The sequence below is a fragment of the Typopeltis vanoorti genome, chromosome 4 (assembly GCF_054136105.1).
Source record: "Typopeltis vanoorti isolate ZY-2024b chromosome 4, IOZ_Tvanoo_1.0, whole genome shotgun sequence".
NCBI lineage: Eukaryota > Metazoa > Arthropoda > Arachnida > Uropygi > Thelyphonidae > Typopeltis > Typopeltis vanoorti.
In genome coordinates this window covers 7,981,662-7,995,090 of record NC_143552.1, presented here as the reverse complement: position 1 = coordinate 7,995,090, position 13,429 = coordinate 7,981,662, and the positions used below count along the sequence as shown (strand labels likewise).

The window sequence follows — 13,429 nt, the reverse complement described above, 5'->3', positions numbered from 1 at the left end:
CTTTACAATATTGTATTGCGGAAATTTTATTGTTCAGTCAGATGATTTTTATCTTTAGAAAGAAGCATTCTAGGAGATACCAAATTTTTGGCTAAGTGGTGTAGACCATCAACATTATGCAATATTTACCAGGGGAAGATAAAATTCTGTCTATTTTTACTATGAGAGGTTTTTAAATGGTTCCATCCTCTTAGTTCACTGTGATCTTATGGTCAATTGCAGGGATGACTGGAGAGCACTTCCAAGCAGAGAGGGCCAACCAAGGTGGTAGCTTAGACAATGGGTATCAGTCATCTTTGCACTTCAGTTTCAATCAGTCTTTTGGTTGTTCAGCTGCACAAGACTAGTGAAAAAGAAAAAACGATAGCCTTGGACTACATGATGCTATAAAAGCGCTGAGGCCTTATTTTCTATTTCTCATACTACCCATCTGTCATTTCTTTCTCCTAATGCTATCAGGCTCTCTTGCACCTTTTTTCCCGATTACTCCAGGACTATGATGAACATCCCTTTACTTTTTCACCATCAATAAAGGTTGAAATCATTCTGGGTTCTGGGTCAGGCTCTCACTGGTGTGAGACTACTGAATTGGTCTCGATCACTGCATTCCATTATATGCTTGCATATAGTATAGCTTCATCTGATGTGGCCTTTATTAAGGCCTTTCGGTGGATGCTTTTCCCTGGGATATGAAACAGTTCTGCTCAGTGGTAGGGTGCGCCTGTCACAGTAAAACAATTGCTGAGTATCTTTGAGTGATCAAGAGTAAATTAGTTAAAATGATCCTTCAGGTCATTGATTGTGGTTAGTGTACACAGTTCTGTTGTCCTTCCCATAACGCACAGCATCATACACATCCAAAGGGATGTGTGCTTTGTATTATGGGATGCTATGGCAATTAATATGAAGTCATTTGCCTCTATATACAAGTAGCCTAGTTGTGAAAATAAATACTTCACACACAAACTTTGTTTGCATGCACTTGGACAAAGGATTAAACAAGAATATAACTTCCTGACATCTTTAATTTATGTTAACATTTTTGTTTTTTAGTTGTTTTTACCTTTATCCTTTCTTGGTTATAATCCATTATTTATTTCCGATGAATTTTTGATTGGACGCTTCTAAGTTACAGCGATATTTGCTTGGTAAGGTAACCAGCTTTATGTTAAACCTCCAACCTAGAGAATCAAGATATCTCTCATATTCTGGTGCCTATCTCTTATTCTGTTCAACTAATGAGGCTCTACCAGTACTCTAGCTATCACTGACATAGCTCTTGAAATCACTGGGGCAGCTACTTAAAGGTGAAGATGCCATCAAAAAAGAGTGAATGAGTTTAAGGAGTTTTATGGCAAACTTGTGTTACATGAACTGATCTCAGGACTCCATGCTGGCTCTAAATGATAATAATTTTACGAATAATTTTCCAGTCTGGTTGGCCAAGTAGTCAGTATTTCTGCTCTCCAACCAAGAGGCTGCAAGTTTGAATCCCACTATTGGCATGGATGTTTGTGACTATTCTTAGGTGGAAGATAAATTTTGTTACCTGGTGAGGCCATCACCATTATTGGAGGCTTGAAAAAAGTTCCATATTGGTCTCTAGATCATGGTTTCCAAACTATGTAACAAAATTTATTTTTTTTTAAAAAATCAATTAATAAAAAATAGAAAAAAAAAAATCCCTAGCCTACCCATGGTACAAGTGCATTATTGGTTTACAAAACTCTTTCATGGAGAGAGTCAAGAGTCATGTAAAAATAAATAAATACAGATATGAGGTAATTATCAGTTTACAAACAATTGCATTATTCTTTTATCTTATTCCACTATCCAGCACCAAATCAGAACTATATTTATATAGCAGCTAACTAGTGTTCCAATGAAAAGTGGAGACTGGAATTTGTAAGTCCATCATTTTAATTTTCCCAATAAACTATAGTACATAACTCTTGTATACAACCTGAATATTCTACTGCAATAAAAGAGTAGTAGTACTACATTAAAATTTATCAAATATATGAAATTATGCTCTTTCTCTTAATTATTAACACATGAAGAGCATTAACTCTTTATACATAATTCCTAGTTTCTGACTGTCAATGAAAAATATTCATTAAACAATCTACTACAGATACGTGATCAAATTATTTGTGTATGCATTTAATGTAGAACAGCTTCATATGCTTATGTTTCATTTACATATTTTAATTATAAATACTCTATAAAAAACATTGATTATTAAACACTGCCATTTCAACTAGTTGTAAATATTGTGCCACTTTTTCAAAAAAAAGTAGCCATCCATGTTATTTAATATTTAATAAGCACCAAAACATGACATCAGATGCCAGTCTTAGAAAGCAGCTGTTGTTACTTGCTGATTCCCACAAATCAGAGCTCCTTCTTAATAATAATAATACTTTTCTTCATCTATTTCTTTTCATCGAATAGGAGAAAATGGATTTGGACACAGCCAACGGCTCCTCATTTCTCTGATAAGAGGCACTAAAATGAAAACAAAGTTTATAAAGCAATGAACATTACAAACTAATAAATGATTTAAATGATTCAAAGCTAATAAATGATTTTAATTTAAATGATTCAAACTAATAAATTATTTAAATTTAAATGATTGAAACTAATAAATAATTTAAATTTGAAAATTCTACACGTGCAAACATTACATTTATAAGTAGGCATGCTACATATCTTGAGTCAATGAGAAGACTGAAAATATTTTTTTTTAACTTGTATATAACTGAAAGTTTATTTTTCACTTGGTTAGACTATAATAAATTTAGTTTAATCCTTTATCCAAGTGTGAGCAAACAAAGTTTGCACCTGAAAATATCTTCAGGACTGGGGTAAGATAGTACAACACCGGGCAACTCGCAACAAAGGTGGACCAAGCTAACATCACTCCTATCTCAGTATCTCGCATAATGCAAAACACATCTCCTTGCGGATATGTATAATGTTATGCATTAAGGGAAGGGCCACTACCCAGTTTCGACCTTTATTGAGGTCTCTTCAGTGGGAGCCAGGCCCAGAAGTGGAGATACCAGGCAGAAGCAATGCCGAGGTCATCTTTACCTATAGGAGTTGCCAAAAGGTGTGCCACCTTTTTATTAAATTACTCTGGATTTAGAGAAAGATGTTGAAAGTTTATTTTTCACTTGGTTAGACTATAATAAATTTAGTTTAATCCTTTATCCAAGTGTGAGCAAACAAAGTTTGCACCTGAAAATATCTTCGGGACTGGGGTAAGATAGTACAACACCGGGCAACTTGCAGCAAAGGTGGACCAAGCTAACATCACTCCGATTTCAGTATTCTTCCATAATGCAAAACACATCTCCTTGCCGAAACTAGTCTGGGTAGTGGCCCTTCCCTTAATGCATAACATTATACATATCTGCAAGGAGATGTGTTTTCTCATTCTTTATTATTACTTCGGACTACCTACAGTTATCAGCCCTGCTAATCTCTTGCCGATTCTGCAATTTTTCAATTATGCGCTTTGTCCTATGAAGGATAACATTCAAGCATGCTATTTCTTTATTTGTGTCTATTTCATTCGACCTTAATTCAGACATTTCCTATCCTACCATCCATACTGTCCACTCTACTAACAATTTTGTCACCTAATAGTCACTCACTTTGGAAACATTTAATACACACACGCTCTCTCCAGTTTCAATTTCCTTCTACACATCATTTAATTTTCTGCAATTGTTCTAATTGTTCTAACCATGCATTGGCACCTTACAAACAATATGGTATTTAAACAAAAAAACATACATGGTTTACTTACAAACTAAATAACTCAATCAACCACATACCCATTTAAAACAAAAACTACAATAAGTTAATGTAATATTATCAACTGAAATATGAAAAAAATTACTTATCCTTCAGGAGTGAAAAATATCCGTGCAGCAAACACAATACGCTACCTAACGGCATCTTTTGCGAAGCTGTGGATGGGATTAGTGGTTATTTTCAGTAGGTCATTTATGTGCAGGAGAAAGTGAGTAAGCAATAGGACAGAGCCTTGAGACACTCCAGCATGGGTGGTGAAGCTCGAAGGAGTCATCTACCATGACTCACAGAAAATGAACAGAGAGAAAGCTGGCTACCCAATTACAGAGGATAGCAATTTGTTTAATAGCCTTTGATGCCACATGCAGTCAAAAGCTTTGGAAATGTCAAGGGTGATAGCACAAGTTTCTCAAAACCTTTCCATGATATGTGTCCAGTGGTGGGTAATATAAGCTACAAGGTCAGTTGTGAATCTTGAATGGCGGAATGTGCACTAGTGGTTGCTGATTAATTTGTGGGCCTCTAAGTAGTGGAAGAGTTGGCTATTGATGACTTTCTCCATTCTGGAGAGGACAGGGGTGATGGCAATTGGTTGATAGTAGACATGTATCTTCTCTATAATAAATTATAGGATGTTATCTCTGGAGCACAATGTTTGTAAACAATTGGGGAGATGCCATCAAGACCAAAACACTTTTTAGTATCAAAGTTATTTAGTAGTTTTTTGATGACTTTTTGTCGAAAAACTATAGGAGGCATATGGTGCCTAGATTCCATTACAGTAAGAGGTGATTTCTCTTGGTCATCTATGCAAGAGTTTGAGAGAAAGAGTGATGCTGAGAGGTCAGCTATATCTTTGGGTGAAATCAGACAGAGGTGGAAGTGCTGGAGAGCAGAAGTTGCATCCAACAGCGTTGCAAGTGACTAGAAGACACACCACACACAGCTTCCATTTGGACAGGAGGGAAGTTTACTGTTGGTGGCCTTGATGAAATCTGATTTGGACTTACTGATGACTGATATGTATATGCTGGGTACTTTGGTATAGGCAGAGTATGAAGCTGGAGTTCTTGATTTGAGATACATGTGGTGTGGTAAGATGAATTTCTTCTTCTTCTTTGACTGCTTTGATGCATTTTTGGTTGAACCAGTGATGTGGATTATGAATTTGGGTGAAGGTCTTGATACCAGCGAGAATAATTTCTGTGACCTGTTCACAGGTGTTAGGGTCAGGTGAGTGAAAGCAATAGAGAGACCAAGGAGAGGAGTAAAAATTCTGCAGGTCATGCCAAATGACTCCTTTTGTAGTACCAGAGGATGTGAGATCAGGAGTGATTGGAGGAAGGGTAAGGAAGAGAGAGTAGACTTGTACGAGATTATAATCTCAGTTACTGAGGAGAGGTGATGCTTCCATTGTACATGGAAGGAGAACTGGTAAAAAAAAAGTGATCCATAGTATTTGGAGAGTGAAGAGGGTTATCATGGGTTTGAGTGAGTAAATGTACAATTTGTGTTAGGACATTACTTATAGCAAAGACTTCTGCTTGGAAGTCTTGTGTTTCTTGGAAAAATTAAGTTACAACCAAACGATGTTATTGACCAGTTCATAAAGAAGAACCATAGGGTAGAATTTGTATTGTATTCAAGTAGCTAAATTGAAAAAGATAGAATATCATTTGTAAAATAAACGTTGTATTTGTATGATTAAATGTACATAAATTTCTGAATATATACAGTAAAACCCCGTTTTTACGTTCCCGCAATTTTACGTTTTCTTGCCATATACGTCATTTTCCGTTGGTCCCATCGTAAGGTCTGTTCTTACGATATATTGTTTTCCCGCCATTAACAACTTGATGTGGACGTTATTTCCCGTGATTTGCGTTTTTTTCTCAGGTGGCAATACTGACTTTTGAATCAATTTCTGCAGAAATATGCGCATTTCTGTTCCCAGATGGCGTTGCTTTCGGCTGTAAGTTTCATTTCCGCCATAACGGTGACTTGCACACTTGAAGCAGTAATGTAGTCATGAGCGATACCGTGATTTTTCAATCACAGTATGAATTGATATTGTAGAATTTCTGTTACGTAATTTAACGTCTGAAAGTTGCTTTCAAGTTACGGTGGTGGATTATCCATGTTAGTTTAACATGGAGAAAAAAAAAAGAAAGTGTATTTCGGTAGAAGAAAAGATGGCAATTCTGCGACGTGCAGATTGGCATGCTGGAACACGTGTGCATTTAGCAAAAGATCTTGGACTCTCCGTGTCCACTTTGGTAGAAAACAGGTCAAGCACTGAACTCAATTCAAAGCAATCTGGCGCTATGTCAAAAAAAAAAAAAAAAAAAAAAAAAAAAAAAAAAAAAAAAAACAATCGACAATTAAAGATTTTTTTAAATAGATAAATGTAAGTAATTCTAAATTCATTTATTTTCAGTTATTAAATTTTGTAATCAAGTATGTAGACTCACATACTAGCAGCAAGTCATCTTTTAGCCGTTTTTTTAAATGTTTTTTTTTTTTACATTTCCTGCTATTTACACTTTTTTCCATCAGTCCCCTGAAAAGTGTAAAAAAGGGGTTTTACTGTAATTTTAAATGGTCAGTAATTCATTATTCCGCTAATCAGACTTCAATCACACCTCTCACTCCCTGAATGATAACAAGAGCAAGCGTGAATTTCAAGACAACCATTCGCCCCTGATGATTGGTACAATGGATGGTGTAAACAGAGGAAGATAGCCAAAGTGAGAGTAAGCAGATCATGTGAAGAAGCAGTGTATGGAAAGAGTATGCAGAATTTGAGTCAAATAGCAGCGGACAGAGAGAAATGCCAAAGATGGTGAAACAAACACCAGACACCAAAGAGCACTGATAAAGATGAATGTAAAAGAGATTGTAGATTAATAACTGAGATAATGTAATATTTATTTGCCATAAGACAATCGATGAAAACTGTATAAGTTACAACTTATAATTTAATGAATAATAGATCAGGGTTTGAAGGAGAGAAAAGGAACAGAATAATTTAGAGCAGGGTTTCTCAAACTTTTTCTACAACAGAACACTTCACAAATCCTGAAATGTTCACGGAACACCTTGGTTATTTTGTAATGTATTAATTAATAATCAATTTGTAATTTAGCTTATTTTATTGTTAATTAATAATTTATAATGAATATTAATGACCGATAATTAATATTAATTAATAATTAATTAAACATCAATTAAACCATCATTACATTAATTTGTGCTGATTTTCATTGACATATCCCATTCTGATCACAAAAATTTATAATATTATTATAAGTACTTACGAGTGAATGCAGACTTTTTCTCCTGTGTGCTGGTTTTGTAGGGTAGGTAAATATAAATAAAATAAATGAGTAAATCTAAGCGTTAAGAAAAAACAATCATTTATTGTCAAATGTTAATTAGTAAAAACAAAACACATAAAAATAGTAAAACATGTATATTGCAAATTAAGTTCTTAATGACTCCGATGTTTTTGGGTCTTTGAATTACAAATTCTTTTGATATCAGGCACAATATTAGAAAGCTGAATTCTCATATTTGGTGTAGCGTTGAGTCTGTTCCTGGACTTTGATTTGGTTGCAGCATAATATGAAAATCCTGCCTAGCATAAATATGTCGTTGTAAAAGGAAGTAAAACAAGAATAGCTAGTTTTGACATGCTGGGGTGCTCTTCTGTTAAATTTGTCCAGAAATCATTTATTGGCAGTTCCTTGTATTTTTGTTTTAAATCAGAGTCACTAATTAAGTCAATTAGATTTTCATAATCACTTGTGCTGAAGACTGCTAGCTAAGCTGTCAATGTAAATGGATTCAGAACCAAGGAATTGTACTCACTGGATTTTGGAAAATATTGCAAAAGGGTTGATTGCAAGTCATGCAAGTGTTCTAAAATTATGTTAGATACTTCTTCATTTATTTCAGAATTTATTTCAGTCAAAAATTTGCAAGGTCGGAAAACAATCAAAATTATTCTGTTCAACTGTAGAAATCCAGAATTGCAACTTCCTATCAAAAGATGCAATTTTATCTCTTGTATTAAAAATTGTAATATTCTTTCCTTGTAATGATAAATTAATTGCATTGCACTTTGTAAAAATATCTGCCAGATACGCAAGACTCATCAACCATGAAGAATTTCTTAATAATTCAATAAAATTTTGTCCTAAATTATGTGACATCAAGAAGACGATTAACTCACTACAAAGTTCAAAAAGTCTCGATGATGCTTTTCTTCTGGATAGCCATCTCACTTCAGTATGTAATAAAAGTGTGTTATGTGCACTACCCATTTCATCGCACAAAATTTTAAATAATCTGGATTGAAGTGGTCGAGATTTTACATAGTTGATCATATTTACGGCTTCATCCAAAATAGTGTTTAAATATGTAGGAATTCTTTTTGTTACTAGTGCTTGTCTATGCAAAACACAATGACTTTTGGTGGCTCTTGTAGCTGCTTGCAGGATACGTGTTACAATCCCTTCATCTTTCCTACCATTGCTTGAGCACCATCTGTACAAATATCAATACACCTCTCCCAACCGATTTCCTGTTTTGTAATATAATTATTAATACAGTTGAATATATCTTCTCAGGTAGTTTTTTCTTGTAGATATTCGCACATGAGTAAATATTCTTCAATACTTTTAACAAATATGTAACAAACAAACACTAGTAATACAGCGAGTCCTGCAACATCTGTAGATTCATCCATTTGCAATGAATATTCACTGCAAAGTCTAAGTGGATGAATTAGCTCTTTTTCTATGTCAGCAGAAAGATCTTTGATGTGACGTGAAACAATAACATTTGATAATTGTACTGCATCTATTTTTTTAGCAACCTGCTCGTTTAACATGCATGATACAATGTCTTTCACACAGGCTTAATGAGTGTCTCACCAACTGTATGAGCTTCACCATGAAGTGCAATGCAGAAACTCATGCGAAAAGACGCCTCTGTTGCATTTTCAGTTGTAGCAATTGTAGCCATTTGAAGTTTAGATTTTTCTAGCGAGTCACGTGTGTTTCGTTTTGCAGTGCCTACGAAGTTTAGCTGGAGCCAAAGAACTGTTTACTAGTATTTTATTACATAAAACAAACATTGCCTCAGGAACATGTGTATTGCCAATACATGTAAATCCATAATTTAAATAACTTTCATGGTACTTCCGTTTTGGTCTGTTCTTAGATGACTCTTGTTCTTTAATATTAGCTTTTGAAGAAACTACAGTTTGCAATTCCATATCTTCTCCAATCATACGAGTAGATGTGTCAGCAGAAGTACTTGCTCCTCCTTGTGTTAGAGTTCCTGTCTTTAAACAAGAATCCATGGGTATTTTTTCAATAATATTCAAATTCCAATATTTGTCAGAGCTATAATAAAAACAAATAGAATTGTGTCGTAAAGGTAACTTTAGTATGAAAAACAATAAGATTATAAATAAGAAATGTCGAATAATATAAAAGTAAATGAATAATGCAAAATAGTAAAAAAAGACTGCAAAACACAAAAGTAAATATAAATTGTAACAATACTTGTAAGAAAATTACTAAACCGTATCAAATGATGTAATGTAAATGAAGTAATGTAAAAGCAATTGTAATAAGAATGATTTGATAAAATGTTCAGTAACAAAAATTAAACAGTTTGAAATAAATCAGATGTTAATCATAAAATTAGTTAAAAGAGTAAGAAGAATTCTTTTTTAAAAAGCCGCCTCGCCTACTCCACCTACTCCCTATATATGGGAATAAAAAGGCATTAGCTGATTTTTTTTTTTTTTCCGAGGGCCCGGTCCCAACAAATTTACTTGTAAATACCTTTCGGTCCCAACAAATTTACTCGTAAATACCTTTCCAAAATTTTTTAAAGTTCATACATTAACATAAGTATTAATAATTAATTATGGCATAATCATAAAGAGTATTAGTACACTTATGTATACAGTGTAGCATGTTGACAAATATAAATTACATTTAAATTAGTTATCAATCACTGGACTAATGAAATCTTGTAGCATATCATAGTTTCTTCAGGCAAACATCATTAAATTAATTTGTGCTGATTTCATTGACATACCCCATTCTGATCACCAAATATATTTATAATATTATTATGAGTACTAATGAGTGAATGCAGACTTTTTCTCCTGTGTGCTGGTAGTTTTCCCCTCCTTTTGTACATCCTGGAGATCTTTGTAGGCTTGAGGTGGATGACTCACTATCTGTTCCGTCACAAACACCTTCAATAAGAGATTTCTTAATACCAAAATTAAACAAAGTGCCTTGTCTCTTATTCATATTAGATTTTAACTCTGTATTCCTATTACTTTAAAAAAAAATCATGACACTCTGGTTTCAGAACAAGCACTTACACACTGCAATACAAACTTGCGAAGAAAGTATTCAGTAGTAAAAGATTTGAGAACCGGATACAACCTTGATCTTCAATTTCAGTGGAAAAATTTTCTTTATACTTCCTTGCTGATTGGTCACTGATATTTGCAACGCAGATGTTATTTCGTTCAATTCTGAGAACACTCCACCCATTGTTGTAATCGGCTTGCAGGCAATTTTTATGATCGGTCATAAATGGTGGTATTCTCTTTCCTGATTGTTGAAAGATTTCAATGTGTGAAAATTAACAATAATTCATGAATATTTCCATGTTTAAAAATATGCTGCTTGGTCACTGCCATTTGCTACACTGATGTCATTTCCTTCAGTTTTGAGAACAGAGGATATGACACCAATTGTTATAATGGGCTTGCAGGCAATTTTTATGACCCATCATAAACAGCAGCATTCCCTTTCCCAAATGTTGAAAGGTTTCGATGTGTGAAAATTAACGATACATAGATGTTATTAGGTGTTCTGGGTCTGAGCTTTTCGACATAGTCACGAATATTATTCTCCTCAGAATATTTTTACTATAAAATATTTATTCATGAAAAATGCTTAGAAAACTAAAATGACAAATTCCAGAACTTCTCACAGAACACCTATTCACCTTCTGCAGAACACCAGTGTTCCACAGAACACAGTTTGAGAAAGTCTGATTTAAAGCATTTATTGTATTAATTATTACTTTTATTATTATTATTTGGGACCTACCTGGAGTCACAAGATTCACTGTGTGAGTCTAATCCTAGAAAACATGAAATCTATCATACCACTTCTTAATGCATTCACCATTCGTGCTTTCACCACCCAATGAGGCAATGCATTCAACAGATTAACCATCCATGCAAATAAACCATTCCATACTCTTTTGCTCATGACTTCAATTTGTAATTTCCACAGATGGCCCATTGACCTCGCTCTGATCTAATCCTAGAAAACATGAAATCTATCATACCACTTCTTAATGCATTCACCATTCGTGCTTTCACCACCCAATGAGGCAATGCATTCAACAGATCAACCATCCATGCAAATAAACCATTCCATACTCTTTTGCTCATGACTTCAATTTGTAATTTCCACAGATGGCCCATTGACCTCGCTCCTCTCACTTGTTCTTAAATATGAGCGAACTCCCCAGTGTCAACACTATAAATACTTAAACTGTTCATTTTTAAACTAAACTATTACAAATACTTCTCAACAGTTTAAATATCTCAATGATATACTTCCCATGATGAGTCTTTTGACTCCATGGAGGCCTAAATAATAAAAATATCACCTCTCCTTCTATCTACCAAACTTTGTGGTCCACATTCTCTCCTCAAAATTAACATTGCACAGTTCTGATATCACTTTTGTTATCTGTCTCTGGATTCTTTCTAAGGTTAAGTTATCCTGTTCAAATCCTGGTGAAGAAATCCGAGCACAATAGTGCAGATGTGGTCTGATTAGGATGTTATACAATCCTTCTCAGTATTGTAGCAATTCTCTGGGTTATCTTCATCACCTTTGTAATATGTTCCATGAATTTCAAATTTCTATCAATCACTCCAAGGTCTCCTATCTCCCCCCCCCCCCCCCCAATGTCCTCCAGAACAGTTCCTTGAAGTGATGTATTCCACACATCGTTGAATTAAATTGAACCACAATTCACTTGAACAACTGTCCAGCTTATTCAAATCCTTCTGAAGGCTACTAGATCTGCACTATAACTAATAACCCTTCCCGACTGCAAGTGACTGAACATCTTCCCTGCAATCCATTGACAATGTCATTAATATAAAGATCAAACAATGCAATTCGCAGTACTGAGCACTGTGGAACTAGACTTGTAACATTCTGCTTCCTTGATACTGCTACATCACACACACAACTCTGATATCTATCAGACAGCCAATCTTCTATCCAATTCATGAATTCAACCTGACATCTAAACCCATGTGCTGTAACTTAAATATCAGCTTATCATGTGGCACTATATGAAATGCCTTTTTAAAATTAAAAAAATGGGGCAGTATATATCCTCTCCCTCATTAACAGCTCTTCCCACTCCATCATAAACGGCAATCAGATTACTAAATCACAAACATCCCTTAACAAATTCAGGCTGACTCTCACAGATAACGTTACCCTCTATGTCCATGCTATATATGATATCTCACTAATTATTCCAATAGCTTAACAACTACCAAACAAATGCAAACTAGTCCATAGGTTGACACCTCCATTACTAATACCACCCCTTATGCAATGACACTATCTTACCCTTCTTCTGCAGATTGGGCACCTTTCCCATAATGAACCCTCATAAAAAAAGCCAAGTCAACAAAAGTATCAGTTCTTTAGCATATACCCTCAAATTCTGTGGTGAAATCCCATCCAGTTCTATTACTTTATCGACACAAGTATTAAAACTTACTTCTACAGGATAAAATATCACAATAAAGTGATTAGTAAGCATCTCTACTATGTTTCAAATCAGTCACTCTACTCCCATCTTTGTTTAATAATGTCATTCTTCCATAATAATTCCCCTCCTCCCCCTTACTGGCCACATAACAAAAGAATTCCTTAGAATTTTCCTTGGATATCAGGATCAATCTCTTCTCATATTCTTCACACATCTGCTTTCCACCCTGCTTCTTATATCTCTTAAATAACCTATTTTCACCTTCACTTCCTGTTTGACACCATTTGTCAATTAATTTACACCAAACTACGTTTTCTTTCTCACTTGAGGGATACAACTTACCATGGTTGCTAATATTTTGCAGATTATAATAATCTGTGAAAGTACAAAAAAAAAAAGGTTAAAATTGCCAATAACGACTGTTCTTTTTTGCACTAGCCAAGCTCAACTACTGATACATCTCTTGTTCTTTACCTTCTCTGCTCCCTGGTTTATAGCACCACTTTACTAAATATCCTGTCCTGCCCACCTACACCATATGATGTCAAAACCATTAGTGTCATCACCTTCCAATTCCTCCCCTCTGAGAGGACACAGCTCATCACTTATCAGAAGCAATATTCCATACTGCATTTGCCCTTTGTATCTTGCCAAAAACTGTTAAATGTAATACCCTGCTACTTGTATTCCTGTCAGTATAGCATCTTCCGTCTCACTGATACCAATAAAATTTGACAGACTAAAGCTATCA

At 34.6% G+C, this 13,429-nt stretch overlaps 1 protein-coding gene across 2 annotated transcripts in view; it reads right to left on the bottom strand.

The window, feature by feature from the left end:
- Positions 1 to 1,902: 1,902 nt before the first annotated feature.
- The window catches only part of LOC150107091 (protein NipSnap-like), a 444,486-nt gene continuing 432,959 nt past the window's right edge, over positions 1,903 to 13,429 (bottom strand). For both annotated transcript variants that reach the window (XM_090390992.1, XM_090390993.1), the window contains one exon: positions 1,903 to 2,508. In XM_090390992.1, the coding sequence (XP_090247118.1) occupies positions 2,444 to 2,508 (65 nt within the window). In that variant the 3' untranslated portion in view covers positions 1,903 to 2,443. The remainder of the gene's footprint in view (positions 2,509 to 13,429) is intronic.